Source organism: Scomber japonicus, chromosome 5, assembly GCF_027409825.1.
Source record: "Scomber japonicus isolate fScoJap1 chromosome 5, fScoJap1.pri, whole genome shotgun sequence".
Taxonomy (NCBI): domain Eukaryota; kingdom Metazoa; phylum Chordata; class Actinopteri; order Scombriformes; family Scombridae; genus Scomber; species Scomber japonicus.
The window spans coordinates 15,027,929-15,055,900 of NC_070582.1; the positions used below are offsets into that span (position 1 = coordinate 15,027,929).

General features: G+C 40.7%; 3 protein-coding genes across 3 annotated transcripts in view; 2 read left to right on the forward strand and 1 right to left on the reverse strand.

The window, feature by feature from the left end:
- The window catches only part of srpk2 (SRSF protein kinase 2), a 35,866-nt gene extending 25,963 nt beyond the window's left edge, over window positions 1-9,903 (forward strand). The window contains exons 10-16 of the mRNA XM_053319888.1: window positions 674-1,621; window positions 2,185-2,285; window positions 2,894-3,001; window positions 3,098-3,167; window positions 5,558-5,650; window positions 5,994-6,086; window positions 9,276-9,903. Coding sequence (XP_053175863.1) covers window positions 674-1,621; window positions 2,185-2,285; window positions 2,894-3,001; window positions 3,098-3,167; window positions 5,558-5,650; window positions 5,994-6,086; window positions 9,276-9,460 — 1,598 coding nt within the window. The 3' untranslated portion in view covers window positions 9,461-9,903. The remainder of the gene's footprint in view (window positions 1-673; window positions 1,622-2,184; window positions 2,286-2,893; window positions 3,002-3,097; window positions 3,168-5,557; window positions 5,651-5,993; window positions 6,087-9,275) is intronic.
- Window positions 9,904-11,787: 1,884 nt separating this feature from the next.
- adck2 (aarF domain containing kinase 2) lies at window positions 11,788-17,003 on the reverse strand. The gene is made up of 8 exons (XM_053319109.1): window positions 15,670-17,003; window positions 15,408-15,554; window positions 15,054-15,182; window positions 14,753-14,848; window positions 14,368-14,646; window positions 13,488-13,616; window positions 13,094-13,147; window positions 11,788-12,705 (listed from the first exon to the last, which is right to left on the reverse strand). Exons 1-8 carry the CDS (start codon window positions 16,552-16,554, stop codon window positions 12,565-12,567), a joined length of 1,860 nt encoding a protein of 619 aa, XP_053175084.1. The 5' UTR covers window positions 16,555-17,003; the 3' UTR covers window positions 11,788-12,564.
- An 8,898-nt stretch (window positions 17,004-25,901) lies between these two features.
- si:dkey-82f1.1 (DENN domain-containing protein 2A) overlaps window positions 25,902-27,972 on the forward strand; it is a 33,155-nt gene continuing 31,084 nt past the window's right edge. Inside the window, exon 1 of the mRNA XM_053318674.1 lies at window positions 25,902-26,139. The gene's annotated coding sequence lies outside the window, so the exon portion shown is untranslated. The remainder of the gene's footprint in view (window positions 26,140-27,972) is intronic.

A 27,972-nucleotide genomic window follows, 5' to 3' on the forward strand; every position in this document is an offset into this window, starting at 1 on the left:
TATTGGTTGAATCCCATTTTTGACTCTTGTGTCCTCATAGAAATTTGAACGAATTCTACTCTTTCATTCATTAGGAATTACCAGTTTGTTGTTTTTAATGTATTTAACATATACTGTAAGGTGTCAATACAGTCATTTATAATAAATCTGTGACGGGTACAATCTGTTACATGCTTACAGTTTATTTTAAGATAACCTTGGCTCAACTTGAATGGCTGAATGATGTATCCTCATAGCATGGTGGTTGCAGCTTTTAAATCAAAGTGAAATGATCAGTTTTACTGTATCTAGGTTCTAAGCAACTAGAATAGTGATTCATCTGTGCTTTGACAGATCTGCAGGAGTGATTGTGTGAATGCAGGTATGTGCAGAGCGCAGCCTGCCTGTGAATGAATAGGAAGTGGATTGGCTCCAACCACTTCACCCACACTGGTCCTACTGTGTAAGAGAGGCTAGGCTGATTCACAAGGAAAAAAAAAAACACCATCTTTCTCTGTCTCCCTCCTCCATCCTCTGTCTCTCCGCCTTCTGTCTCTTTCATTCTCATATTCCCACTTTTGCCATTTTTTTAATGCCGTTTTCCACTCTGCCTACACTGTCTTTGATCATGCTTGTATCTCCTTCCCACCCACTCCCTCTCTTAACTGTTTTCCCTCCAATTTCTCCATATTAGGCGCAGCGCATCCCGAGGAGCAGAGCGAGGCACCCCACACTGATGATGACCCTGATGACGAGGTGGAGGATGAGGATGAGGATCGCACGCCCATCGCTGAAAATAATGACCCCATTTTCCCCACAACTGAAGAAGGTAATGCAGATCCAACACAGCCAGAGGTCGTGGAAGGAGAGGAGGGGGAGGAGGGATTGAAAGATGCAGATGATGACAATGAGGAAGAGGAGACTGAAACAGAGACTGAGGAGAAATTAGAGGAAGAGGAGGAGGAGGAGGAGGAGGAGGAGGAGGAGGAGGAAGAAGAAGAAGAGGAGGAGGATAAAGAGACTGAAAAGGGGGAAAATGAGACAGAGGAGCCAAAGAGTGAGAGCAAAACACAGAAGGAGGCAGTGGTGGAGGAAGATGAGTCGAAGGAGGAAGAGGGGGAGGACGAGGAAGAAGAAGAGGAGGAAGATGAGGGGGAGGACGAGGATGATGAAGAGGAAGACGACGACCCGGACACAACGACTGAAGTCCTCACGGAGGCCAACTCCCCCATAAAATCCCACATCAACAAAACCAATTTGGCCAAAACGAACGGCCACGTTTTGTTGGGGTCTGAGGGACTGAAACCCAATCCTGGCATGCCTCCGCCCCCCTCACCCACCCCTGAGCCTCTCCTCTGCCCCCTGGTGGAGTCTGAGCTCAGCTACACGGACAGGGACAACTCTCTCAGCTCTGGTTATGAGATGTATAATGGCGAGGTGAATGAGCGGGGGCTGACCAATGGCTCCAGCGAGCGCCATCGGGCCATGCTGCCTATCTTCCCTGATTTACCCCTGGATCCTGAGCCAGGAAACCCCATACCGGTCGGGACAGCAGACATCGGAGCAGGACCATCACCCAACAACCCCACAGCTGACCGAAGTCGCACTGTCTCATCCTCAAGCACGGGAGATACACCCAAAGGTACAATAAGTTAAAAATACAGAATGGTGCTTGTCGCTTATTTTTATCTTTATGTTAACTGTTTCATAAAAGAGAATTTTATTTTATACATTATAGCTGTCTGATAAAGGAATTCAGCTGCTTATTATTCCATTTAAATGTCCAAATATCTCCTCTTGGTAATATTACTGACTCACCAACACCATTATTCATCAATCGACATTATCATTAACTTGGACTCTAACATCCTCTTATTTCTCAAGTCACTTCTTGCATCACATCCTTGAAGCTTAGGAAGGATTTTACATATCTACTTCAAGTATATTTTCCACCATAGTGACACTCTAAATGGGGCACTATGTTTGTGATAGGTGCTCATGTGATCCAATGAATTACCGGTATATGTTGTTATCTAATGTGCATATAGGGCCCACCACAAAGTTTAGCATATTTGGATTCCTTGTTGAAAAAGCTGAGGAGTTCCTGCTCTAGAATTATATACATGCCTATCATCACATTAGAGTGTGTAAACTCTACTTAATGTATGTATTAAACCGGTGCTTCACCACTCTGTCTCCTCCCAGTCCGGGCCAGAGCTGCAGACCTCCTGATCAATCCATTAGACCCGCGCAACGCTGAATCTATTCGAGTCAAAATCGCTGATCTTGGAAATGCCTGCTGGGTGGTAAGACACAGTATCATTAATTAATGTAATTTATTGTGTGTGTGTTTCTATGCAAACATGTGAACGGTTGCAGGATGTGACAGGTAATGAATGCTTAAATCAAAACTTACTATATTTTTTAAATACACAGGGATTGTGATTTAACTCCAAAAAAATCTATTTTGAGTTAGTGTGGGTTTTGGGTTTTTGTTTTGTGTATGTTGCATGAATGTGTGAAGCCTAATTTGTCTATTTGAACATATATCTGAAACAAAGATTATGGTCATAAACTCCTCCTGAACACAGAGTGATATTTCAGACCCAGTATAAAATTCGGTTGCTATGGGTTCTGAGGTCCAGATATTTTAAGGGGGGGTTAAGGATGATCAAGAGGAGAAAAGAGAGGGAAAAGCCCCCTAGCATAACTAGTGCATCCCAGCACAGTATTTTGTGTTTGGGCCCCCCTTTCAGTGTCAGGTTGCAGAGCATTATAACACTACAACAACTCGAATATCATTTTTCTTGTCTCAAACAGCTTGCACAATGTTACATTTGAAAAGAACTGGACCTAAATTGATGATTGCCAGGTTATATGTAGAAAATATTAACAGATCTTCTCTCTTTCACAGCACAAGCACTTTACAGAGGACATCCAGACAAGACAGTATCGTTCCATTGAAGTCCTGATTGGAGCTGGTTACAGCACTCCTGCTGACATCTGGAGTACTGCCTGCATGGTAAGGAGAATACAGTACATTACATACATACATGCTTATTTTTAAATTATACATACTTACAGTGCACACTCAAGTACTCTAATGTTCCTCTTGTAGGCGTTTGAGCTGGCCACTGGAGATTACCTGTTTGAGCCCCATTCTGGAGAGGACTACTCCCGTGATGAGGGTGAGTATTGCAATTGTACATACATAAAATTCCAATTATATAAATGTGGACAAGTTCTCATTTAAAAGTATTCCATAGGGGAGTCATAGCTAAATTATGTATTTCATCTTGATGTATGTTCTGGATGTTGACTACAAAATTTGTTGTGAGGGAAAGTGTTTGAAGTAAAGAAGCAAAGTGTCTTAAATTATTGATTAACTGTTATAATTAAAATTTTGAATAGATAATGTGTATGAAAATTTGTTTGTGAGCCAATTAGCCTTGATTGGCTGTATAGTTTTTCTCCATTGCTCAGATTAAGGACTGTAAATGCAGTGATGGTGGGATCACAACTTCAAATGTTTCACATAATTTGAATTCCTGCATCGTTTACCACCACTCATTGCAGGTGTGGCAGCATTGATTCTGTTGATTTTATGAAGAGTTTTGACAACACAACACATTTTTAAAGGGGGCGTATTATATTATATTTTGTGATTTTATTTTTATACTGTAGAGGCCTAACTCAGGGGTTGCATAAAGGGCCAGTATAAGAATTTTAAAACTGTAAATGATGCAAAAATATCCCAGCCCCAGAATATAAATATAGACCTGGAAATGGCCATGATACAGGTCAACTTTGCTGCTTTTTAATTGTCACTTAGTGTCAAAACCTGATCCTTTTGCATTTATTAATGTGTTTGAACAATGGAGAAACACTAATAAAAGACTGTACAAGATTGTATTTGAAATGGATAGAAATCCCCCAAATAAGCTTAGTTTAAAGTAGCCATCCCTCTCCCCAAATCCCCCTATCCACTGTCAACTGTAAATCCTGTCCTTTAATTCTGCTGCTATGCCTCCACTCATCTCCACTCTGCTGTATACCTAGACCAGAACTTTTCAGATGTTTTAGATACACACAGAGCTCACAAAACTCCTATTACTCTGGTAGACATCTAGACTTAATTAAGTGTAAGTGATAACTCTTAATACATTTCCCAGTTTAAGTTAGCATGTTTTTATGGTCTAAAAGCACCTAATTACCACATTAAAATCATGGATGCAGCCCCTCGGTCTCACTCAGTCTGAAACAGGCTGTTTTTGTGTCTGCACAATGCCCCTCTCTTTTGATTGGCTGACATTTTTTTGAGTGACACATGCTCAGGCCAATCAAAGTTAACAGATTGTAGCCTATGGTAGTTGGGAAAAATGACAAATTTGCTTTTTGACATCCACTGACTGCAGGATTTCCTCCACTCTCTGTGTCTCATTCAGAGAAGAGTGTGGCCATAAGAAACTAGTGCGGCCATAAATAACAGCAAAATGTAGCAGAGACTCTCACACTTAGCTGAAATGAAGCAAGCACATATAAATTAGGTAAATAACAAACTTTTTTTCAGGAGGGACAGAGGATCCCCTGCCCCTCCAAGGCAATAGTAGGGGAAACGCTGAGCTTATAGTTGTGACAACCTTACAGAAGTCCAAACAGCTCACTTAAAGGCACAGTTTCTGAATATAGGCTGTGTGCACTTCTTCATGGGCTGACAGTATTTATATAGCACCTAGACCTACTTTATAGTCGAAAAAGAAATGGAAATCTCCCTTTTTTACAATGACTCTTTAAGCCTAAGAGCAACACTAGCGAGTTAGCTCATCCTGTGAGTATATGTGTATCTATTTTCTGGTCACATGTTACTGTATCCGGCCTCACAATCACCATATCTGCATGAGACTCCAGTCAGTAACTCAACTCATTCTCCCTACTCTGTGTCTTGCAAAATACAACACATTTCAAAACTCTGCACCCTCATCTTCACTTCAATCATTGATCTCTTCATCTCCACTGATCTTTGATCTCACCAGCTTATTGTGTTGTTCTTCTTATAACATGTGACAGACAGTTAACCTCATTTTGCATGTTTTGCACAGGCAATAAGCTAGTGTCAGTTTTTTATTCTTCATAACATCCTGATTTACACAGAGATACTGTACCTTTGATCTCCCACTATTGAAGCCAAATTGAAAATCTAGCTTTTGGTTTCAGTTCATTCTCAATCTGAATGCATGTCGCTTTTTTATTCTAAGGCTGAACATTTCATTTCATCACGTCTGCTGTGGAGGCACAGCTCACTAACACAGATTTTTCTCCTGTACTGTCTGTGACTTTCTCTTTTTTCCTTCCTTTCCCTTCTCTTCTCTACCCGTCACCTCCCTTCCCTGTTTCTATTTTCCTACCCACAATCTACCCTCTTTAAAATGTCCTTATATTTTACTTTCATCTCTCTTTCAATTAATTTCCTCTTCCTTGTCTTTTTTCCTTCTGTGTCTGCATCTCTTTTCTTTTTGGGTACTCTTCCTCTTCTTTCCTACCCGCTCTCCTCCCTCCCACCTCCCTTTCTCCTCCTTAGACCACATAGCCCACATCATAGAGCTGCTGGGCTGTATTCCAAGGCACTTTGCGCTCTCCGGAAAATATTCCCGGGAGTTCTTCAACAGAAGAGGTAGCGCTGGGCAGAGAGCTGTTGGGACTGGGACACACAGGTGTCTAAGATGGACAAAAATGGATACTAACAGACAGTCGGACACAATATAAATTTAAAGTTGTATGAAAATATAACTTGAAAACACTGAGAACTATTTAATATCACATGAAACACAGTTATAAAACTGTCTACTTCAAGGTGTTTCACCAGTTTTCTGTCTGTGAGTGTGTCCATGCAGTATCACAAGGCAGCAGTGTGTGTCAGTCCCCTACAGCCAGTGTACGTGCGTGTTGATGTGTGTGTGCATGCTGTAATGCTGAATCGTGCCTGTTCCCTCTGTGATGTATGTGGTGGTGGGCAGACCACATCGCTCTGATCATGGAGCTCCTTGGGAAGGTCCCACGCAAAGTGGTCGCTGCCGGGAAGTACAGCCGAGAGTTTTTCTCCAAGAAAGGTAAACGACGCCGTGGTAGTGGCTGGGCTAGGTGTAGGCAAGGCCTTATCTAGAGGGATAGCTGTAGTATTAGAGGAACTTTACAGTAGTAATGACAACTGGATCTAGAAGTATTTGTTGTGTGGTAATGTAGTAAGTCATATAGTATCGTAAGTCAGGTAAGTCGTCAACTACAGCAAATAAATAATAAATTGTAGGGCTGGGCAATAATGCATTCTGTTTATTGACTTTCAAAACTTTGTCTTGAGTTAAAGGTAATATTGCATAAAATGTTTAAGTAAAGACATACAGGTAGATAAAAATGCACTGGCCCTAAAGTCAAACTTCACTGATTTTACACATCAAAGTCTTTTTACAGGTCTTGAAGAGTACTACCACATAAGTGAAAAAAATTGTATAAAGACAGTTGTATGTCCAGGAGCTGCACACAGTCTGATAAATGGCCTCTAGTGAAGGTCGAGGTTGAAGACTACAAGTGTGAAAAAGCTTGTGAGATGTGGAGTTAGAAAGAAGTGAGGTTACCAGTCCTATGTAGCCTTCTCCTCCTCTCTGCTTGGGGGTAGTGACTCTAGGCTACGACTAGCATAACACACCCTAATCTCCGACTGAACTGTCTGCAGTTGAGTTGCATTGTGGGTAATGTAGGCACCAGGTTTTAACCAGGAAAAAGAAAACAAATTACAATACAAACCTTTCTTTGTGAACTGCCCATACTAAGTCGGTGGAGTTTTCTTTTAACTCAAGTAAACAAATGCAATGTTCACAAAAATTATAAAACATACATCTTTAAGTCATTTAGATGATTGAACACAAGCAAATTGTGATTTTAATATATCGTGTCAATATCTGAAAATTATACTTACTACACTATTATAATTGTTTAACTGGAATATGCAAAATGTTAACTTTACTTCACTACAGTCAGAGGCAGAGGAAATTATTTTCTCTAAAAGTCTTGACAAAGTCAGCAGAATCAATTGTAGGTAGTCAGATATTTTTTCCATATGTTTAACAGCAATTAAATCTTGTGACTTGGCAGCAAAAAGGACCAATCAAGCAGCACTAGTATTACAGTTCACTATAAAGAACAAGCTAATCTACTCTGGCAGGAACAAAAGCAATATTACCATCAACAATTATAGCATAGTTATATTCCCAGCCTGTACACAGAGCAGTATGGCTTTACCTCACTGCTTCTAAGGTCTTAACTGTGTCATTCACCTCAATGATTCTGCTCATCTTTGAGCCTGGTAAGTGTATGGATCTGTGTTTGGTACAGTTGATAACCCTTGCACTCTCTCATTTATTCTCTTTTTTCTTTCTCTCAATCTCCTTCCCTTTCTGCTCATATATTCTTCATAATGTGTCATGAGACCTGAATATTCCGCCTTTGATGTTGTCTCTATCTGAGGTCTGAGGCTGCACTTGATGTCTCAATGTTCTCCCTTTTATCTCTTGGCGCTCTGTTAATCTGGTCTGACTTTCTCGCTCTGTCTCTCTGGGCTTCTTCTGTCTGCCATGCTACCTTCAGTCATACAGTGCAACTGAGTGCTCTTGTTACCTTGTTTGCTTTATACACAATGATTTTTATTGAACTTGGGGGAAAGTAGATATACTGATTTGAGACAGACATTGGAAACATGCTGTATACTAAACTTCTATGAGAGTGCAGAACTGAAGACAGCTAAATGTGTAGCTGTTGTAAACTAAATTAGTCACTATTAATGGAAAAAAAAACAGCTGTAATGTTTTTTTATTGCTGTTAAGAATCAATTTCTTGTACAATATAAGGAAAGTCTTCACAGATGGTTTCCTTTCTCTGCATCTTGTGCTCTCCAGTCAGTGCAGAGGAAGGAGAGGTTACCATGGTAGCCATGGTTTCAGCTGGACCTTCAGTCTTGATCAACCCCATCATTAATCATTCCCTCATACCATTTTTTCTGTCAGTCTTGTACTTCCAGCCAATCATTTTCTTTCGTCTTTTAAATAATGAACACCTTCCTCTCCTAGTCTATTTTCATTACCTCTCCATTTCTCTGTCTCCTTGCCTCTGTTTTCATGGTTTTCCACCAAGACACTGCAGGTTTTTCGCTCCAGTCATTATGGCACTGATTTAGCACAACTTCGAACACAAAGGGGTGAACTAATAAGTGAAATCAGCTGCTGTAATGGTTGGATGCGATCTGCAGAATTATGGCCTGTCACTGAGTTTGATTAAAGAGTCAATTCACCCAAAAAGCAAATATTTTCTTAATCGCCATGCAAATACTTTTTGACATCTTGAATTTCTGCCTCCACTGCAATACAATGGAGGTGAACAGACTCCTTTCTACCATAACAGTGGGTTATCCATTCTAAAAGAGACACTGTTTTAGAATCTAATTTCCCAATGCTATAAGCACCACAAATTCCATTAGCCTCCATTGTATTGGGGTACATCTAGAAATCTGAGATGTAAAAATAAACAATAAACCTAGTGTCATTGTGTTTTTCTTACTGTCAACAAACCACAACCAACAATGCGTGAGTCTTTTCTCACTACCTTTTTGACTTCTTTGCTCTGCCTTTAGCACTGAGGCAATATGTTTCTACTAAAGACATACATTTGTAAAAACGACACAAATATATCAGTATTTTTTTAATTTGGACTGAGTAATTTCCTCAAACAGCAGGACATTGTGGATTTTAACAAATGCTACTAAGACATGATCAAAATAGCATTTGTTGAGGACTATTTTCAGCCATGGATTGATTCACATTTGGTGCACTGCTGAGTATTTATGGCAAAAAGACGGTGCATGTGTTTCTGTATGACACTGTAGTTCATGACTCAAAATAAACTACAGTGGCCGCGTTTGTGTAATCAAACAACACATCACCCAGTGCAACATGGTATGTTTTCCATATTTTCTGGACAACAATAGAGGTGTATTGCTCAGAGTAATAATCTCTGTATCAGGCTTTGGCTGCACAGGCAATACTTCAATACTTATTAGGATCAACTCATTGTTGGTTTTAGTCTTTTCAAAGAATTCAGTAAAAAAAAAAGGAAAAAGCTGAATATCACCAAGCTTAAAGAGTATATTTTTTTTTGGTAATATGGGTGAACTGACTCTTTAAACCCCTGCTCACTTTTCTCCCCAATCCTCTTTTACTGTGGTTGACTGTGCTCCTTATTGCCTCCTGCAGGTGAGCTGCGGCACATCACTAAGCTGAAGCCATGGTCCCTGTTTGATGTGCTGGTGGAGAAATATGGCTGGTCGCATGAGGACGCCGGCCATTTCACTCACTTCCTTCTGCCCATGCTGGAGATGGTGCCTGAGAAGAGGGCCTCGGCCGGCGATTGCCTCAACCACCCTTGGCTCAACTCGTAGCCACAAACTCTGATCAGACGCCCTCCTCCCCTTGTCCCCAAACAGTTAGCCCAAACATCACCCCTGGTGGCAGCCTGTGGAACAGCGTGGAGTCAGAGTAGATAAGAAAGACTTCCTGCCCTATCTCGCACCCTCACATGCTAATCTGAGTAGGCTTAACACCCACACAAGCCCCTCCATCTTTTCCAAAAAGGAATGTAAAGAAAGGTGTGTGGAGATATGACATAGTTGCTGTGTCTTCCAAAACATCTCCCAAGAAGAATCTGATAATTTGAGGATGTATGCTGCTTGAACCATAAAATGGAGAAGTCACAATCTGTCTCCAGTCTGAAGAGAGATGTGATTTTTCTTCTCTTCTGCCATCAAGATGTTAGCCTGTCCCTTCTATCATCAATCTACCTATCTCCTCTTAAGTCTCACCTTTACATTATTTGGATCCAGTCATGAGCACTGACAGCTGCTGATCTTTTCATAGATGAAGAAGAAAAGACAACGAAAAGATGTTGCAGCTGACTGCCCAGAGCTCCATCCGCCATGACCTTTACTTCGCCAGGGCCTCTTAGACAGACAAGTGTGTGTATCATTATGTGTGAGAATGAGCGTATGTGCCTGTCAGGAGATCTACTCAAGATCTGTCTACATGGACTCTTCTCCTCCCTTTCCAGTCTAGTAGCTTCCCTCCCTCACCCTGCCGTGGAAGAAGCACCCACATTGGACTAAAGTTTACACCCTGATTTCTTCCAAATATCCTTCCCATAAGCCCCCTCTTTACCTGTTTGGTTCCCTACCACCACCTTCCTAAATAAGCTGCGTGATCCTGCCCGGGTCTGCCACAGAGAACTGGAGGGCAGCCAGTCCTCCAGGGGGCACCACACAGACAGTTGCCACTCTGACAGAGACAGATAGAAAAAAGCACGGGATGAGCAAAAAAACAAAAATACAATCAATTTAAGATGGAGGAGGACTGCTCGGTCTTTAAAGACTATTTTTAAAATGCATGGAGAGACTGATGGATCAGCATGAACGGATATAACAAAAGGACGATGGATGCATTATTTTAGTTGTGTTTTGCTGGTTTATTTCCTGTTTAGTCATCCCTCTTGGACATTCTGTTAGAAAGAATTATGTTAGGATATTTCTGGTGCCCCCTTTGAGGAAGGTCACTATGTTACAACCCTCTTTCCTTCAGCTTTTGACATTCCTATATCGTGTTCCTCTGCCATCATTCCTGATTTTAGTCCCTTGCTCTAAACCAAGAACAATTATGTTGAGTCCTGCCGTGGCACGTTTACCAGATCTGATTGGTACTATTACCCCTTTTTCTTTTCCTTTAGAGGAACCCTTTGATCCCTGAGCTTCTCGAGAAAGGGGATGGTCACATGGAGGTTGCACTTGTCTTTGTAGATGTCCTTCAGGGATTTGAAACCTTTGTACATATAACTAAGATCTGGCAACGCCGATAAGCGACCGTGGACAAAGTTTCAACACACAAGCATCATTCCAAAAAAAACAGAGGCTGTTGTTGGCAGAACTTGACTTCCTCTGATACAGGTGGGGGGTTGGTGTCAAAGATCCAGCCCTGGAGGAATGTTCTAACTGAACTGTGCCACCTGGTGGCTGAATGAGAGTACTGCATCGCCACACACTGCTGCTGCTCTCAGTGCCAACGCTCCAAGACGTTCCACTATATCTCTTCACTTAATCTCTATTTCTCTGTCACACACACACACACACACACACACATACACAAACTTGCATTATCACAATTAGTCCAGTTGCCTATTTTTCGCAATAAATGAAAAAAGATGAGTATAAGTAAATGGTGAGATATTTTTAAAAACTATTTAATTCAGTAAAAAAAAAGAGGAAAAAAAAAAAAGAAAACATCTTTTCTCTGGTTGTCGTGACCGTGACAGAATCTCGTCTTATACTGAGGTGATTGTGTTTGTCTATTAGAGATGTTTTTATTTCTTTTGTCATTATTATTTATTATAATTATTACTATTGAAAGATTTTTTTTACACAGTTGTCACCTCTCCCCTCCCTCCTTACTTGAACAGTGCTGCTCTATCTGGGCTCTTGATGGTGATGAAAAAAAAATCAACAGTTTTTGCAATAAAGGGTATGTATTTTTTTTGTTTTGTTTTTTGCACCGAAACCTCCTGATCTCACTCTTTCAGCCATGCTGACTGTTCTTCCTGATGACATTGACAAAATCGCGTCTCTTGTCTGTGTTTTTCATTGACAGATTTAATAAAATTGTAAATTAATGGACTCTGTGCCCTCAATATAGTGAATTTTCTGATTTGAAGCTACATCATCAAAACCTTACAAGTCACTAGTAGCAACAAAAGAAAGAAAAAGATAAATTAGCATGGATTACTTTTTTTATTTATATGTATAATTCATACAAATGTGCCCACTAACTTAATGGAAAGTTTAAACAACCAAGATGTCAGTATGAGTACAATTAGCCAAAGGCTTCACATTGGTAATGTAATTTGTAAGAACAAATGTTACAGTACGTTGTCATTCACACTAATGCAAATGTGGCCCATTAAAAAAAACATTACGTAAGATGCTATTGAAGATGGAGTGATAAGACACCCTGAGATCAATATTACCCATTAAAAAGTTAAAATATGCTTTAAAACATCAAATAGGGATGTTGGCAGTATGTTTTATATCTCGCCTTACTATAAATGGTCTCTGATGCCATCTGTGTTTGCTGACTCATCCATTAGCACCCAAATGGTGCCTCATGTGAAGTGGATCTGCTCTCGTTCATTAGGCTCAGCTAGAGGTGCCACGTAGTTGATGTAAGTGGGTGAAATATTCGTATTCTGACCAGACTGTAAATTATAAGAGTAACAGTGATGAAAGTACCCACCAATGTAAAACTCAATGGAGGTATTTATGGCATCAACACTGTTGAAATGTAGTGAGCATTACAAGCTTGAAGACACACCATCACCATGATATTGGGAGGATATACACATATACTGTATGTAACGTGTGTGTATGTATACAGTATGCAGGGCTTTGTACCTGTGTGTTTGATCTATTGTGCTTCAGCTGTGTGTATGTGTACATGCATGTGTGTATCAGAGCAGTGAGGCACAGTTTTTGAGCAGCATGGGTTTGGCCAGCTCCAGGATGTCCAAGTTGGGATCCAAAGACCTGCCCAGGCCTTCCAGCACCATGATGGCAAAAACTATGGATGCAAAATTACTCTCCAGCTTCACCTAAGGCAGCAAGTAGAAAAAACAGCAGGTTTTCATTTAAGAGAATGGACATCTTAAGATACAGTTTCATGTCCTGATTTAAAGACATTTCAAATACTTCCATACAATCCTATAGTCATATGGAAAGACAATTTTAGTTTCTTGTGGTTCCCCTTGAATAATTGCTGTTATTACAGCATTAATCAGCAACTTAAACAAAGCAGCAGGCTAGAAAGCCATATTTTAGTAACAGCAACACAAAACAAAGATGAGCATAGTGGTTTCATATTTCATTGAATGGAAATAGCAGTGACTCAGTCAGTATTATTACCTGTTGTAATAAACTTTTAGAATACAAAGAGAAGTTTTGTTTATTTGCCACAATGACTGTCACCTCCTAATATTTTACCTTGTGTTTGATGAGTAGACTAAAAACTCTGGAGAGCAAGTCAGCTACTTGGATCTATAAATAAACAAAAACTCAAATCAAACATAGTAATCAACAACACACATTTCATTGAGTCTGACCACAGTCACTGGGTAATAAGACAAGTCTCCACTCTTTACAGGGGAAATGACAATTAGAAAGCACACAGACAATAAAATAACAGCATTTATCAATAAACTACACAACAAGCACAATACAAGGCAGAAATAGAAGTGCATATCAGTGTGTTGTGTATTATTGTATTCTGTACTTGTCGTATAATCAGGGTCATCCTATAGTGAGGCCAATACAGTAATCATGAACATCTTCATTATCAGGAGGCCCTGCATCATAAAGCACAAATCTAGATTACTACCTTTCCCAGAGAGAGGGTGTTGCTGAGGGCATTGTCCACCAGCTGGGACATCTCCTTCTTGAACTGTGGCACGTCCTGGCACTCGTTGGCCCGAGCATGATGCAGGATCAACTCTGCCACCTTCTCACCCTGAAGAGCGCAAGTCAAAACCACAGTAACAGTTAATCCAGTGAGGAGCTTCTCATTGAGCTCTCTTGTGTGTTAATGTTTACTATCTCAGAAATATATTTCAGGGTGTAATGGCTTGTTTTGCTGCAAATTTACCTTGTAAAAGTGGACAGGGTGGTGCAGTAGTTAGCACTATCGCTTCACAGCAAAAAGGTTCTGGGCTTGAACCTACTGGCCAGCTAAGGCCTTTCTGTGTGGAGGGTTAGGGTACTCCGACTTCCTCCCACATACCAAAGGCATGCAGCTTAAGTTAATTTGTAACTCTAATTTAACCATAGGTGTGAATGTGAATGGTTGTTTGTCTCTATTATGTTAGCCCTGTAATGGACTGGCCACCTGTCCAGGGTGTACCCTGACTCTCGCCCCAAATGTCAGCCGAGATTGGCTCCAGCTCCCCCGTGACCCTCTAGAGGATAAGCCGTAAAGGAAATGGATGAATAAAATAATTCATAAACCATGTTCACAACATTGATATAGGTGAATAATTTCAAAAGTTCAACACATGTATCCCTGATATTCCAGATCTGGAAAATAATTATGTGTGAGTCCACCCTCAACTCAATACTTTGAATGAAACTGTTAGAAATTAGTTCAAACATATGTTGAAGGACAGCTAACCCTTCATTCAGTGTGAACCCAAAAAAAAAAAAAAGCTCATGTATTATTTTTAATTAAGCATGGACACTTCATCTACGCACCCTTCCTTTATTACCTGACGAAGAACCACAGCTGTAAAGACAGCCTTGAAGTTTGCGAGGTCGTGGTTGCTGAGTTGGGCTACGATGCCAGCATCCAGCAACACCAGCTGTAGAGGATATGGGTCTGGTCTGACACTGACCACAACAGTGTCCCACAGGTCAGTGAGGGTCGTTTTGCCCTGGGCCTCCCCTGTGATACCAGCACTGTCACTGGAACCAGCAAGAGGCCCTCGATACTGGACCAAGATGTTACCAGGATGGAGGTCCCCATGGACAAAGTTATCCACAAAAACCTAAAACACAAATGGATAGGAGACATTAAGTGAACAAAATCCATCTAATTGTATGACAAGCTTCAGTCAAAAAGACCACTTATTGCCAGCAGAAGATGTATATCACCATTTTCAGCAGGGTGTCTACTCCCATCCTGGCTATTCTCTGCTTCACCTCCTGAGGAATCTCAGAGCTCAGGTAGTTGGAAATGGGCTCACTCTCCTGAAATGAAAAGTCTAATGTAATCCAAAGAATGTTGGCCTCATTTATGAAGAATAAAGATATTAATTTAACCAGACTTAAATGTTTAAAAATCACAGATAAAATATCCTGAAGATTTACTTCACTTCAGTAGTTTTTGAATCATTTATTGACTATCACAATCACCACACTGTTTCCCAATCATTATAAATTCTTCGGTACTCACTTCAAATGTTTCCACTAATATAGTCCTGGTGACAAATGGTCGTAATGGAGTTGGGAATTTGACATATTCCACATCACGGAAATTATCCCGAAAACGCTCAATGTTCTTGGCCTCAAAACGGAGATCAATCTGAAACAAATGTTCAGTCCCATCAATTATACGACACAACTTGGGTTCTCAGTTCTCACTTCCAGTTCCTATTCTGTTAGGATGTTTCTCCTCATGCTGTGAATGTAATATGATAGGCTTTACATATGGGCATCTTTTCAGCTTTACATGTAAGGCTGAAAATGTATACATCAGGAAAAATGAAAAGTTGAAAAAACAAACAAATTTAATTTCAGAATGGTTTACCTGTTTAGTCATGAGCTTCTCAAACTCCTCTACTATCTCACATAGGCTGAGCCATTTGAGTCCAGGCAGGCAGTGCAGGAGCCAACTGCCTGTTTTCATCAGCAGCAGGTCTATTTCCACCTGCCTCCTGACACCTGGATGGACCACCTTCAACACAAGAAGCAATTTATGTTTAAAAACATACATGGTTTGCTCTGGTTAACATACAGCAACATGAACATACTATAGAGTAGTGAGGCTATTTTGTGACAGTCCCTCTCACCTTGATAGCGACAGGTATAAGACGGTCCTTTTCTGTGCTGCTCTCCTCATGCTGCCCCACTGGGTCACCCGTCTCCTCATAGCCCTCCCCCTCCTTACTCCCCCTCAAGAACTTCCACAGAGATCTTGCCACTCCTCCTAGACCAGGTATCTCCCACGCTTCCAGCAGGTCTTCTCTCTCCATCTCCTCCATCAGCGACTGGAAGGCTGGATCCTCCACCCGGTCTGCCTTGGCCCAGCCACGGTACACCTGGGCCACACATCCTGACCCCACTGGCTCTTTGCTTTCAAACACAAACACCCTCCTCCAGCCGTCCCCGAAGGCCCTCCTGAGACAATGCTTGGTGTGAGCCCAAGAGTGAGGGCGCACCTTAATGTGGAGCCTGGAGAAGCGGTCACAAAACTCCTGAGGGAAGATATCCCGCCTGGTGCTGGCCCACTGACCCAGCTTAATATAAGTGGGACCAGAAGATTCAATCACCCATAGCAGAGCGTCCAGCCAGCAGGAGGCCCAGCGAGTGGACACCAGAGTTAAGGGGAAGAGGAGAAGAAGGGGGCCAAATTTGAGGAGCAGCACCAAGGCACGGAGGCTGAGGCGGAGGAAAAACACAAGTTTGTGCACTTGGACCTTTGCTAAAGCCTTCCTCTGAGTGGTTTGGGATGGAAGAGTGGCTTCCTGGCATCTGGCTGCAGAGGATGATACACTGACTGCACCCCAACATAGCAGTGTAACCTTGGGTACCTTTGATAAAATCTGGCCTCTCTTTACTAGACACGTCCTTGAGTTCTGGATGAGTCTGATCCTGGGAAGTGAGCCTGCTCTCTGTAAAGTGGACCTCAGGTTTAGAAGGACTGCTCTTGCTCCAAATACTGCCATAGTAGTCATGCCAGATGTGGTACTTAGCTCAATCCAGGTCAAGAAGGCGAACTGGTCCACATCTGCCTGTCTTGAGTTTTGTAAAATTAACAGCTACGGGTGACTCCAAACTCGCGGTAATCTGTGATATTCATGTTAAACATTAACATACGGTACCGTGTCACCTTCAACGCGAGAGTGAACCTGGATTGAAGCTGCACCGAACTTGATAAAAGAATATTTACCTATTTTGTACACATCCTTGTCTTAACTCTAATTTACGGTCAGCGGTAGTCACCTGTACATGACAGCAACATGAGAAGCGTCTTCTCCCACTGTGCACAAGTGAGACATTTCATAGTACAGCGGACGTATGATCAGTATTCAATGAAAACACATCCATGGACTGCAATGATCGTAGTTTGTCTACTTCCGGGTGTGACGTCGAAACGCTGAGATCACGTGATTTCGTTTCAAAGGCGGAAAAAAAGAACCCAAACAAAAAATGTTTTGCTATTAAGACCAAGATAAAAGGTGGGTTTGTGTGCTCGTGTTGTGTTTTTTAACTTTAGTTTTTACGTGTGGTTGTCTGTCAGTTTTGTGACAGCATTTATGTTCAAATTTTCAACCAACTCACGGTGGACACAGACTCCTTTGCTTATTAACTTTACTACAAGTTTGTTCAAAGCTTTTCTTTTCGATATTGAAGTGCTAAAACTCTAACAATGTGATAATTAGCAAACCACTCATCAGCAAAGCATCTTCAAGTCACTGCATAGACCTTGATTGTTCTACAGATGGAGACATATCCCACGTTTTCAGGCCAGGGTTATGAAGTAGTGAACTAAAACTAGCAGTGAAAAAATAAAAACTAACTTAAAATGAATAATGTAAAAACTCAAATGAAACAGAATAGCAGATTTAAAAAAACAAACAAACAAACTATATAAACATCTGTTTAAAGTGTTGCTTTGATTGAGCTCCCAGGGTTGATTATTGTTTGTTAATGAAATGCTTTGCACAATATGGTCCCTTATAATGACTTTGTAAACCATATTTGGTGTAGGCCTAATTATTTAATCCTTTTCAGCATCTACAAATCAAGTCAGTTACCCAAAATTAAACTACTTAATCACTTACAAGTGAAATAATGAATTGAAAACTGTAATAACCCTGGTAGGGACATTCAGAAAGGAATGACAGATGCATGAGACCAGGGGCAGATCTAGGAGTTGACTAAATCTGGGGCTTAGCCAAGGGCACCCAGAGCCAGGGCCAGTTTTTTTTTTTTTTTTTCCAGAAGTCAGAATTTAATTTTATTGCATTGTGTGACTAGAGCAAACATGAACAGTGATTTAGTTTGGTCATTAACAATTTTCCAAAAAGAATGCACATAGAAAGCAAAGGAGGAACAAATTACAAATACTCACATTATTGTAATTGAGTATAACTATTTTGTTTACAGTTCATCAGGCAGAAGATCAGAACCAGATGCACCCATGATGAGGTGACTAAGGATGAGTCTGTGATGTTGAGTCCCCACAGGAGCAGTGGCAGGGACAGGCAGACAGGCAGGAAGAAGAGCAGAGGCTGAACCCATGGTCAGGGACAGAAGGCTGAGCAGAGTCAGAACCAGGAAGTCAAACCAATGGTGAGTGCTGGAGAGTCTTGCATAAAGCAGGAGGAACATTATGGCAGTGAGTGAGCAGGACAGGCTTAAATAGTGGCTTAATTACTTATGGGGAACACCTAAATGCTCAGGTGAACAGAGTTGGCTAATGAGGTGGGTTTGGCCTATGGTTAGAGTGGAGCAGAGGTGGGGACCATGGGGTGAATGGAAAATTACCAGAACAGCAGGTAAGAAGGAGAGCAGACTGTGACAGGTTTAAATTGTTCAAATTAAGACTATGTTTACACGTGCCCGGCTATTTTCATAAACGGACATTTCACCCTCTCCGTTTACAAATAAAACTGTGTGCACACTAGTCCGTTTTCAGAAAAGTTTCCGTTTACACTAACCCGTGTATATATGTCGTCAAGAGCAGCTTAAACCCATGTTAGCCAATCAGAATCCCGCATAGCAACAACAACAACGTCACTTCATTCCTCCACATAGTACAACACTTGTATTTGCAAATGCAAACTAATACAAAGGGATTGCACCAGCATAAATGCTATTCTGCATGCATCCATGATCACCATAGATTGTAAACATAGGCTGTGTCCCAATTTGGTCCAAATTGCGAGGCTGCATCCTCGAAGTGCGCATTTCGAGGCCGATTACGTCACAACGCCGCGCGAAGGCTGTCCCAATTCGAAGAGTCCTTCAAATGCAGCCTTGAAATGCGGCCTTCTTTTCCCTCTTTTTCGAGGATGCATCGCTACTATCCTTCGCGGCCTCCCAAATCCCAAGATCCTTTGCGCGGCGCTGTTCAGTGCCGCGAAAACACAACAATGGCGACACCAACAGGTGAAGACTTTTCATTCAAGTGCATGTATTGGTTTGTTTTATTTAATTATTTGTACTTATTACTACTAATACTTTTATACTTTTACTAATTACTTATATTTTATTACTTGACTTATATCTTTATATATATATATATATATATATATATATATATATATATATATATATATAAATGGACTAAGATGAACAAATTTAGATTTTAATAAAGAGCTACGTTTGGGATTATCACTATTATATGTTATACTTCATTATTATCATTATTATGATAATTTTTTGCTATATTAGAACCCTTTTGTCTGTTGACATAGTAAAAAAAAAACATGTTTTACATTACATTTTGTTTTATTTTTGTTTTAGGGAAACCGATTTTTGTTTTAGGGAAACCGAGCTCCTGATTAAACAAAGAGGGGAAAATGACCATCTATTCACGGGGGCCAAAAACTCCACCACGGCGGGATGGAGGTAAGGCTGATGTCCATTTTTGTACATCTTTGCATCCCTGTGTTGATGTGATCTTGTGTTTACCTTTTCTCTTGCTTCCCTCCGTGTTTAGAGCAATACTGGAAAAGATTGGGCTGGAGGGGAAGGTCCAGCCCTACCAGGCCAAAAAAAAATGGGACAATTTAAAAAAATAAAAATAAAGTAGGTAGCCTATGGTTTGGATTAGTTTTACTGTTACTAAATACTTTTGCTGAAAATTGCTGACATGATTGATTTCCGCTTTCTTAGGATTGCAAATATCCAGGGACAGGGGAGGGGGCCAGCGGCAAGCCCACTGCTGGCACTTGGCCGTGGTTTGTCCTCATGGATGAGGTACTGGGGCAGAGGCCATCTATTGCCCCCCCTGTCCTCATTGCCTCCATCCGTGAGGACACACCAGGGCCAAGTGCCGCAGTGGGTGAGCAGGAGAGTGAAGAGGACGAGGAGGAGGAGGAGGAGGAGGACCAGCCAGGGCCCAGGAGGAAGAGGAGGAGGGAGGATGACCTCCTTGACCTCATAAAGGAGGACATGAGAAGGCAAAATGAGGCAGAGGAGAGGAGGGAGCAGGAGGGGAAAGACAGGATGGAGAGGCTCTTCTCTCTCCTGGAAAAAGTAATAGAAAAATAAATATACATCTATATAGATGTGTTTAATTTGATTTTATTTATGAACTGTGTTTATTTATGATTTTTCTTTATTTTTTATTTGATTGTGAAGATTTTGATGTTTTATGTTGTTATTAAATAAAAAATATTGTTCATTGTTACACATTGTCTATTCCATTTAGTATTTACAACTTCAGTACAATTTATAACAGGGTTAACAAACGGCATAAAGTGCTACTGTTCAGGAAGAACAAGGGATTAAATATTTTCTTTTATTATCAAGTGATGAAACATTTCACTATTTACAAAAATTACATCAGAAATAACTATTTACAGATTATTATTATTTTATTATTCTTTCTCTTGTGTGTTTTCCTTCTTTCTTTCTTTCTTGTGTGTTTTCTTTCTTTCTTCTCCTTTCCTTTATTCTTCTCCTTTCTTCTCTCTTATAATTTTGTCTGCTTTTTCACCGTCTTTTCGGTCGTGGCGTCTTTCTCGTCTTATGGGCGGGAACAGCTGGTGACGCAACCAGGAAATGCCTCGAAGGCTAGACCGTCTCATTTCACAACGGTTGATGCAGCCTTCGGAGGTTCCTCAAGGCTGCATCCTTCGAAGGCCGCAAAGGCCGCGTCCTTCGAGGATGCAGCCTCGCAGTTGGGTCCAAATTGAGACACAGCCATAGACTGTAGATTATAAATAATGTCGCATTTAACCCAGGAGCAGTTTCCGCCTCACAATCTGCCATCGACTCCCCAAATCTCTGTTTTTCTCTGTTTACATGCAAACGTGCAAACGGAGTTTTCAAAAATCTCCACTCTGGCCGGAGTTTTTAAAAAGCATCATTTTCAGGGGCAATTCTCTGTTTGCAAACGATGGTTAATGTCTCTGTTTTAAAAAAATAACCGGGTACGTATAAACGGGGCCTAAGTAAAGTAGTCAGTTCTATTTTGTACATTCATCCCTTACTGAGTCAATTATTTAGTCGGCCTTTAAAATGATCAAGGGATACTGTGAGCTAGAAAAAAACCCAGTCTAGGATCAGACAACAAATCAGACCAATCAGATCAAAATGTCATTACCAAACAAAGCTGCCAACACAAGTCAGCTGTTTGAAGTCACTGTTTAGAAAAAGTGATTTCAACCAGAATTTCCTTTTTTTAAAAATAGATTTTGAGAAAACATTTGGGGCTACATCCCCAGAAGCTGCCCCATAGCTCCGCCACTGTAGGAGACAGCTGTTAATGTCGTCATACAATTAGTTGGTATTACTTTACTTGTGTGTGTGCATTTTATGCTACTTTAAACTCATGTTTTAAGTTATTAGCTGTGTCTCAAAAGGGCAATGTTATGCTAAAAGTTTAAATTATGAATTTATGCCAAACCGGCTACAGTACAGCAGTTTCCAACGGCCGTCCCTTGTTGGGCTTTTAAAATACAAATGACTTATCAAAACATGAATGTATATTTAAGCACAAATCATAAAACTCAAAAAACAAAGAAAAAGTAAAGCAGTACAAAACATGACTCAGAAACAGACATACCACAAAGAAAAATCCATCACCCATGACTACATGACTGACCCGTCTTTAAAAACTGTTTCAGTTTAAAATGATCCCAGTCATGATCCATTTTGAGTTCTATGATCCCCCAAATAGAAAAGACTGTCTGTCCAAGTGAGGATTTAAGAAGGTGCACCTTACAAGCCCTTCTAACACACCTATCTTTACATTTAAGAATATAGTTAGTTAGAAGATCACACTTTTACTAAACAGACATTTGGTCAGCTCATGGTACAGATAAAAGGATAGGTTCACAATTATTCAGGTCTGTGTTAAAACAGTTAATAAATAACAGTAGTAAGACAGGTGCCCAAACTGTAATCATTCCTCCTGTTCATACTGGCTATGGAAATATCTCCTTAAAATGTGCTTTAAGTGCAAGTGATGGGGGAACAGAAGTCCATGAATTCATTTTGTGCAAAAAATGATTTAAAAACTTTATCCGAAGCTTATATGAGACTTGAGCAGTCTGAGTTAGTCATATTAAGTGACCCTCCCCCGCCCTCACCCCAAATGAAGCCTGGCACATCCCTTTCCTCAAATGTATACTGCAGGATGTTATTGATTGCACTGCCCATGGTATCCACAAATAGTTCTTGAGGACAGCTTTGATGTTGGGATCCTGATCACTTACCACATAACTTTTGAGAGGCCTTCAGCTGATATGCCAACTTCTAAAAGTTCCCATCTGATTTATTTCTATATGTTCACAGTTCTTTATTGTTGCATCAAACTCTAAAGTGGAAATAACTCGACTTAACAGTTTCCAGTCTTCTGATCTCATTGTGAAACTGTCTGTCCACATATTGGTTGTGATGCCAATTCCATAACCCAGTGTTTTGTTGATAGACTGACAAAGACTAGCCTTTTCTTTTTTTTGCCTGCTCTTTCCGGATATACTGCCCTGTAATATTTTTTTATTAGCCCTTGTGCCCTATGAGTAACCTCTTACTGGTTATGACATTGAATGAGCACAGTTTAGAGCAATAAAACTCCACAAACATGCCCACAAGTTTAGATTTCTTGTTCTTCATGAAAGCTGACACCAAGGGCTGATTTGATACAGCTTGTTGAGTAGGCATGCTAGGCTGTGGGGCAGCGTGCCCACAACTTGAATGCTGATTCGGGTTTGATGTAACTTCTTATTAAAAAAGTTTGTGGTGGATGCGCACATCCAGAAGACGAATAAAGCAGGTGCAGGACCAAACAACAAATGAAAAACAAGTATGTAACTTCTTATTGCCATCATATTTGTACAATGCCTCACAACTCTGGCAGATAACATAGTCTGTAATGGTGTCATTGAACCAGAACAAACCTTTAAAAATTTGGGGAAGTAATTGGGCACAGTTTATAAATCCAAGAGCATGGTCATAAACTATACCAAGAGATACAGATTTACACATGGATTTTTTTCATTAATATTTTTGGTAAGTATTGGGCAAAATGAAATTTTAATCTGATGGTGGTGCTAAATGAAAAGTCACCAAAATTATTACAGTTCATCCTTAGGGGAACATGAATGTGTGTACCAGATTCGATGGCAATCCATTTCACTCAAAACCAACCGCCAGTCTCTTATTGGCACTAACGGAAAGAAATCAGGGCATTATTCATTAGAATTAAGTTATTAGGTCTCTAGAATCAATCATCTCAGAACCATGAACATTTCATTTCGGTCCAAAAATCGACAAATAAATATGAGGCAGGCATATGAGCATAAAGACCATTTGTTTTTCCAGCCTTTTTTATGTGTTGTGAAAATTCATACAACTAACATTTTGTAGCTAGCTGTGGGCCAGTTGCTAGTGGTGATGCAATTTGAACAGAACAGAGCAGTGCAGGAAGTTGCTTTAAAAAGAACTTCCTGATAGGATACTTTGCGTTTTCCTGAACATAGTTCCTATGAAATGACTTAAGCAGTGTTGGTATGGCTGGCACAATCTAGGTGTGGGTCATAAAGGAAAGGAAACGAGGAGGCAGGGAACAAAACACACCCTGGGGTTGATTTATTGTTGTTTCCACTGCTTTAACCAGAGGTCCTGCATGCAAACTACTATCCACAATCAAGGACTGAGAATTTGTCCCAAACATGTTCCCAGTCACGGGTTGTGTCCCCTGGACAGTGGGCTCTGTACGCTCCCAGGATCCCAGCTGTAGGCCTGATAGAGGACTCAACAACACAATAAGGTGGGATAAACGCCAAACAGATGTTGCTAGCACCCACCTCCCACCCCTTCCTCCCTCCCACAGCTATTGATAGACAAGCCAGGCTTTTCAGATCTCTCTTGCATTTCAAAGGCGAGGTCAGGGTTTGGGCTCAGAGGTCAGCAGGATAGTTGCTCTGCTGAGGTGATGCTGTTAGACACTTTATGAAGGCTGCTCAGTGATATGACTGTAGGAATGCAGCTGAGGCCCAACCACATGCTTTTGTACGGATTAGCGTATTACACCTCTGTAAGGTTGAATGAAATCACAATGCAACCCAGATTTTGAGTCATATGTACAGTTTGTGTGTATGTGTGTCTGTAGTGTCAGCTTGAGCACATATTGTATGAGTGCAACTGTTTCCAATACCTCCTTGAATCCCTTGAACCCCTTGAGCTTTAAAATAAGGTAATGTTAATGTTTTTCAACTCTGCTGGACAGCGCACACTATCATAATTTAAAATCACACCGCAGTATCAATGCAATCCAATGCAACTGACCTACAAGAAACAGGTTGTAAAGCTTGTAAAACCTACCTATAGTATGTTCTGCATGAACTATGGGTTTAAAACTACCCCAGAATTAAACAGAATATGATGTACTAGGTGAAAGTTGTATTGAAATGCATTAGACTTTATTATGAACAACAATTATTTTCATCAATGAATCTGGTGATCACTTTCTCAGTTAATCATTTGGTGTGAAAAGTGTAAAACAAATGGAAAATGCCCATCACAGTTTACTTACACCTAAAGTAACATCTTCAAATTGCTTGTTTTGTAGGACTAACACTCCAAAATTCAGAGGTATCCAGTTTACAATAATAAATTGCAGCTAAAAGAAGAAACATATCCTCATAAGTGACAAACCAAGGAGGTGTTTAGCATTTTTGTAAGAAAACTGACTTAAATGACTTAAATCTTTAAAGAATGATTGCAAAATTGCTGATAAACTTCTGTTGATTGACTAATCCATCAACAGACTAACTGATTCATCTCTAACCCTGTTCTACCCTCCCTGAGGCTACTATTACATTCAATAGAAATGTCATGTTTGGTGCATCATATATATATATATATTTTTATCTTATCTCTACATTTATAAATAAAGATTGAACATAATTTCTTTGTCAGTACAACAATGTTTGTTGAGCTTGAAGAGGGCCTGGTTTTAACAGGGTAATTATTAATGACACTGGTCATCAGTATGCATGTCCATTCTTGTTTCCTGCTCTCCCTTTCTTTTTCCACTGTTTCCGCAGGACCATTGAATTATAAAGCAGCTCTGTGCCTGGTGGTGACTCCCCAGTTTGCATTCCCAGAGGTCAGCTGTAATCAACCCAAATACTGACAAACCATTTTCTGTCTGAAAACACTTAAGGCTCATCACACACAACATTCAGCACATATCACTTACTGCTCCTTCATCACATTTAGTTGTTGTTGTTGCTGCTGCTGATTGGCACATGTGAACCAGTAAACAAAATATTGTAGAGATAAAATAGATGAACATGTTGTCCCCTCATTGAGAGAGGAAGAGGGACCCTTGGGCTTCTTTAATTGGCTCCCAGAGGAGGCTGTTATTTATGTATTCAGTTGTGCTTGCCCCTTCCTGCTCCATTCCTCTTTTTTCTTTTTTTGAGCAGGACACTTCGTTTCCTCGGCAACTAGGGCTCCAATCGCCCGGCCAGCTGCAGATTAGTTCAGCAGTGGGGGGTTTAGGTGGGTGGGAGGAGTTGTGGAGGGGGGGTGATGATGGAAAATAGAGTGGAGAGGGAGGAGAGAGAGAGAGAAGGAGAAAGAGGTAGGAAGGGAGAAGGGGAGGGGGTAGCATGAGGGAAGGAGGGGTGGGAAAAGTTTGAGAAGGGGAGAGAGAGACAGCGAAGTAGCCAGCGTCATTGAGAGATAGGAGTAAGAGTGAGTGAGTGTGTGTTTCAGAGCTGAGAGTGGAGAAAGAGCTGTAAACATTTAAGCTCGGTGGCTGGACCGGAGGTGGGATTTCCCTGACTTTGTACCTTTTTCAAAATTTTTGTATGCTTGGAGCTGTACTCTGTGACTTTCTCTCTGTGTGCGTGTGGGAGGTGCAGGCAGGGGCTATGCAAAGTGAGAGAAGTCGGAGGCAGGGGTAAGGGGTGTGCAAACTGAGGAAAAGAGAAAGGGGAAGAGGAAAAAAGGAAAAACTACTCTGAAGGAAAGGAACCATGCAAGTGGATGCTGTCTTCTGTGGAGTCAGATTACACAAAATGAGAGACTACTCCAAGAGCACTACATCAGGGCTCACTAAGCTCAGAAAGGTAAGGTAATGTGTAACAGTGTATGAGATTGTGTGGTTTTCTATCACACTTTTTGGATTTGTCTCGAAAACAAAGTCAGTTAAGTTGTTAAAGTTGTAATTTGTATGCAGCACATTGGATATGGTCATTGAGTTGATATTCTTTATAAACATTAATAGACATTAAAAAACTGAACCAAAGTTCAGTCTGAAAATCATTTAAATTGATTCGTGATCCATTTTCATAGATGTGATTTTCATGATCTCCTTAGCTCCCTCACATATTCTCTGTGTGACCTTGAATGGGTGAGCATGCACGTGAGTGTCCATGCACAGACTCTTTGCTTGTCTAAAGCAGTATGGATATTAGATGTGAGGATGTGTTTTTCTTCTGTGTTTATATGAGCTGTATTTCATTCGGGACTGTTTTGGCTCCAGTTTAAGTACGCCTGAGTGTTGCTCAAGTAGCAAGTCTCAAATTTGTCTGCACCAAGTCCATTACTGCTACCCACAAGAGACTCATCTGTACCTCAATGAAGTATCCGTGCACATGTGAGCACCCACGCACGCACACATACACACTCTCAGTGGTTTTCAGCTCGCTTCTGCCTATTACTGTAAATGAAAACAAAGAGCAGATAGATGGTGTGGTGACTATTTGGATAACAGAGTGCACGCTAAAACCATCACATTCCAAACCGGCTTGTTGAGGGGGAGAGAGAAAAGAGGAGAGGATAAGTGAGATGAGCATTCTTTTCTGTGAACAAAGGCACCTCTTCATGCAGAGCCCCAGCACCGGTATTGTTGTGAGGAGGCAGGCAAGGGTGGAAATCTCCCCAGGAAGCACAGAGGAGTTTAGCTTCAGGTGGCCCCTAACAACATAACCCTTATGATTAGGGATAACATTTTGCTTGCAGATTCATGAGCAGGCATTACGGAGAAAGCAGATGGGTTTGAATAGTTTACTTGGTAACTGTGGTCATACAAGTCATTTAAGTTTTTTTTAAAAATGACAAATATGGTGAAAATCATGTCAATAGTTTAATGAAAGACATATGTTTTACATGTTCTCTTACAACCACCCACTGCCTTTAGGTCTCTGATGCACAGGAAGTGATGCATTTTGAATTTTTGGCAGCAGCAACAGCTGTTTATTTGGACTGTGTAGACAAAAAGGTTCATTTGTGCTAACACAACATATAATAGCTGAATGGACACAGATAGGTAATAAAAACAGATAAATGAATAAAAAACACACCACAGCTGTGGCCCCACTGTTTGACTTGAGATCAACAGATCAACAGGAAATGCAGTGAAAACCGATGACTTGTCACACATTACCATAATACCAAAAATGTTGACCTAAGTCATAAGTTACTGTTATTGTATGGGGGAAATGGTCAAGGAGGACAAAAAAAATCTCTTTTTTTTCTCATTCATTCAATAGTCTTACTGTTAAAGGTGCTGTGTGGATTTTTCACTGTAAACAAATATAATTTTGTTTATGTTTAACATTTCTCAGCAGAATGCACCCCTGAGGTCTAATACACATCTTGGCTGTATTTGAAACCTCATCAAATATTTGTATATTGTGAAACTTGCACAACCCTTTTATTGACGTACTCCTACCAATTGATAATGTGTGGAAATATGGGAATCCAAGGGACATGTTTTACAGTAACTGTAAGCTGTAGCCCCTTTCATTTAACACAGCAGGTTTTTGAAGTAAACTGACCAGTTTTGTTGACCAACATACTGGGTGAGTTATTGTACAGACCTAGTTAGCAACTTCAGAGATGTTTCCAGCCAAGGAAAGAATGTTCACTTTACCTCCCTCTGCAATCAGAATAAATAT